General features: G+C 35.8%; 1 protein-coding gene across 1 annotated transcript in view; it reads left to right on the forward strand.

Annotated features, from left to right (window-relative positions):
* Positions 1-1,621, forward strand: part of LOC119586391 (exonuclease 3'-5' domain-containing protein 2-like) — a gene marked incomplete in the record, with an annotated part of 10,675 nt that overhangs the window by 2,253 nt on the left and 6,801 nt on the right. The window contains 2 exon segments of the mRNA XM_037935113.1: positions 134-293; positions 1,496-1,582. Coding sequence (XP_037791041.1) covers positions 134-293; positions 1,496-1,582 — 247 coding nt within the window.

Consider the following 1,621-nt stretch of genomic DNA (forward strand, 5'->3'; position numbering starts at 1 on the left):
AGAGATTCATTCAGTCATTGCCTACCTCTAAACTCTGATGCTAAATCTCTCTTGATATCATATTTATTTAGTCAAAGATTTTCTCATCAGAGACAAAGCTAGATCCTAAATTAGAATACAGCAAATCTTGCAGAGAAGCAAGGTTGAAAGGAGCCATAGGGTTTGACTGCGAGTGGGTTCAGGTGAGGGGGAAGCGACGGCCAGTGGCACTTCTGCAACTGGCATCATGCTCAGGGACATGTGTGTTGGTCCGTCTGTTGCAGATGAAGACCACTATACCACAGACACTTAAGGTGGGTTGGCCATCTACTTGGGGTGGGGGGGGGGGTATAGGAAGGCTTCAGGGAAAGTGTTGTGACATTTCTTTCCTTTTTTCTTCTTTTTATATTTTGATAGAGTGGAGATTTTTTTATTAGTATTAGTTTTTTCTTTTTGGTGTTTACATAGTGTCATTTATAGAAGTCATTGTAGTCAATAAAGAGAAGTTTTCAGGCAAGGATACATTTCAAGGTCAGTTGTAGTTAAAGAACTTTAAGAAGGTCTTAAAATGTGCAATAAGCTAGGCAGATTCAAGAAAGAAATACTCTACTCTCTTAGTGACAAGGGAGCATTTTTTGAATAAACTTATTGTTATTTTATTAATAGTGCTATATCTTTTAATTGCTGAAAGAATGTCAGAAATTTTCATTTTCAGCATTTAAAAAACTTATCTTGAAGATAGAAAAATTGTCCAAAATCACGGGTTAAAGTTGATCAAAGGTATGTCCATCATTTCATTGGATATGTACTCATAAGGTTGTAACATTAAATGTTTAGGTATCTTGATTATTTTTTTACCTAAACATGGCAGAAGCTCCCAGCACCATACTGAATTAAACACTGAGGTACACTTAGAGTTAGCTCCTCAAGGAAAAAAAAATTAAAAGTACAGGAAACATAAATTTACTCCACTCTCTACACCATTGTGTAGGTAAAGAGGCTAAAAAGTGGCTTTAAGCCTACTGGTGAGGGGCTGTTTCATACATACATACACATACCATAGCCAGGGCCAAACATCACTGGTGAGAGAAGTGGTCTAGCCATGTTGTGATAGAATGACAGCTGTTGTGAATGATTTAACCACCTTTTTTCCCTTGTCAGAAACATCTGTGAAAATATAATTTTTTGTGATCTAATTTACTTTAGACATAGAGCTACTTGACACCTTAATCCCAGCAATTAGATAGAGTGGTCAAATATAATACACCAGGGGGAGAATTATAAAACTTAATTTTGGGCAGCTTTACTACATCACTGAGTTGACTACTCATATGCAATTAAGAAGGTATTATGTAATGTGATGATTTTTTGGGTCATGTGAATTGTTTTGTACCAAATGTGATAGTAATGAAGTCCTGCAATACAAATTGTATATGTTTAAGTGTCCATATTGGCCGACTTACCCCATTCACTGGTAATTATAACCATGTTACTAATATTAATTTTGCAATTTCAGGAGTTCTTAGCAGATGAAACAATTCTAAAAGTAGGAGTTGGTCCCATAGAAGACAGTAATTATCTTGCAGCAGATTACAGCATACAGGTATACCCTATCTTTATTGCTTAAAGATTGATAAGCAGT

The sequence above is a fragment of the Penaeus monodon genome, chromosome 21, assembly GCF_015228065.2.
Source record: "Penaeus monodon isolate SGIC_2016 chromosome 21, NSTDA_Pmon_1, whole genome shotgun sequence".
Taxonomy (NCBI): Eukaryota; Metazoa; Arthropoda; class Malacostraca; order Decapoda; family Penaeidae; genus Penaeus; species Penaeus monodon.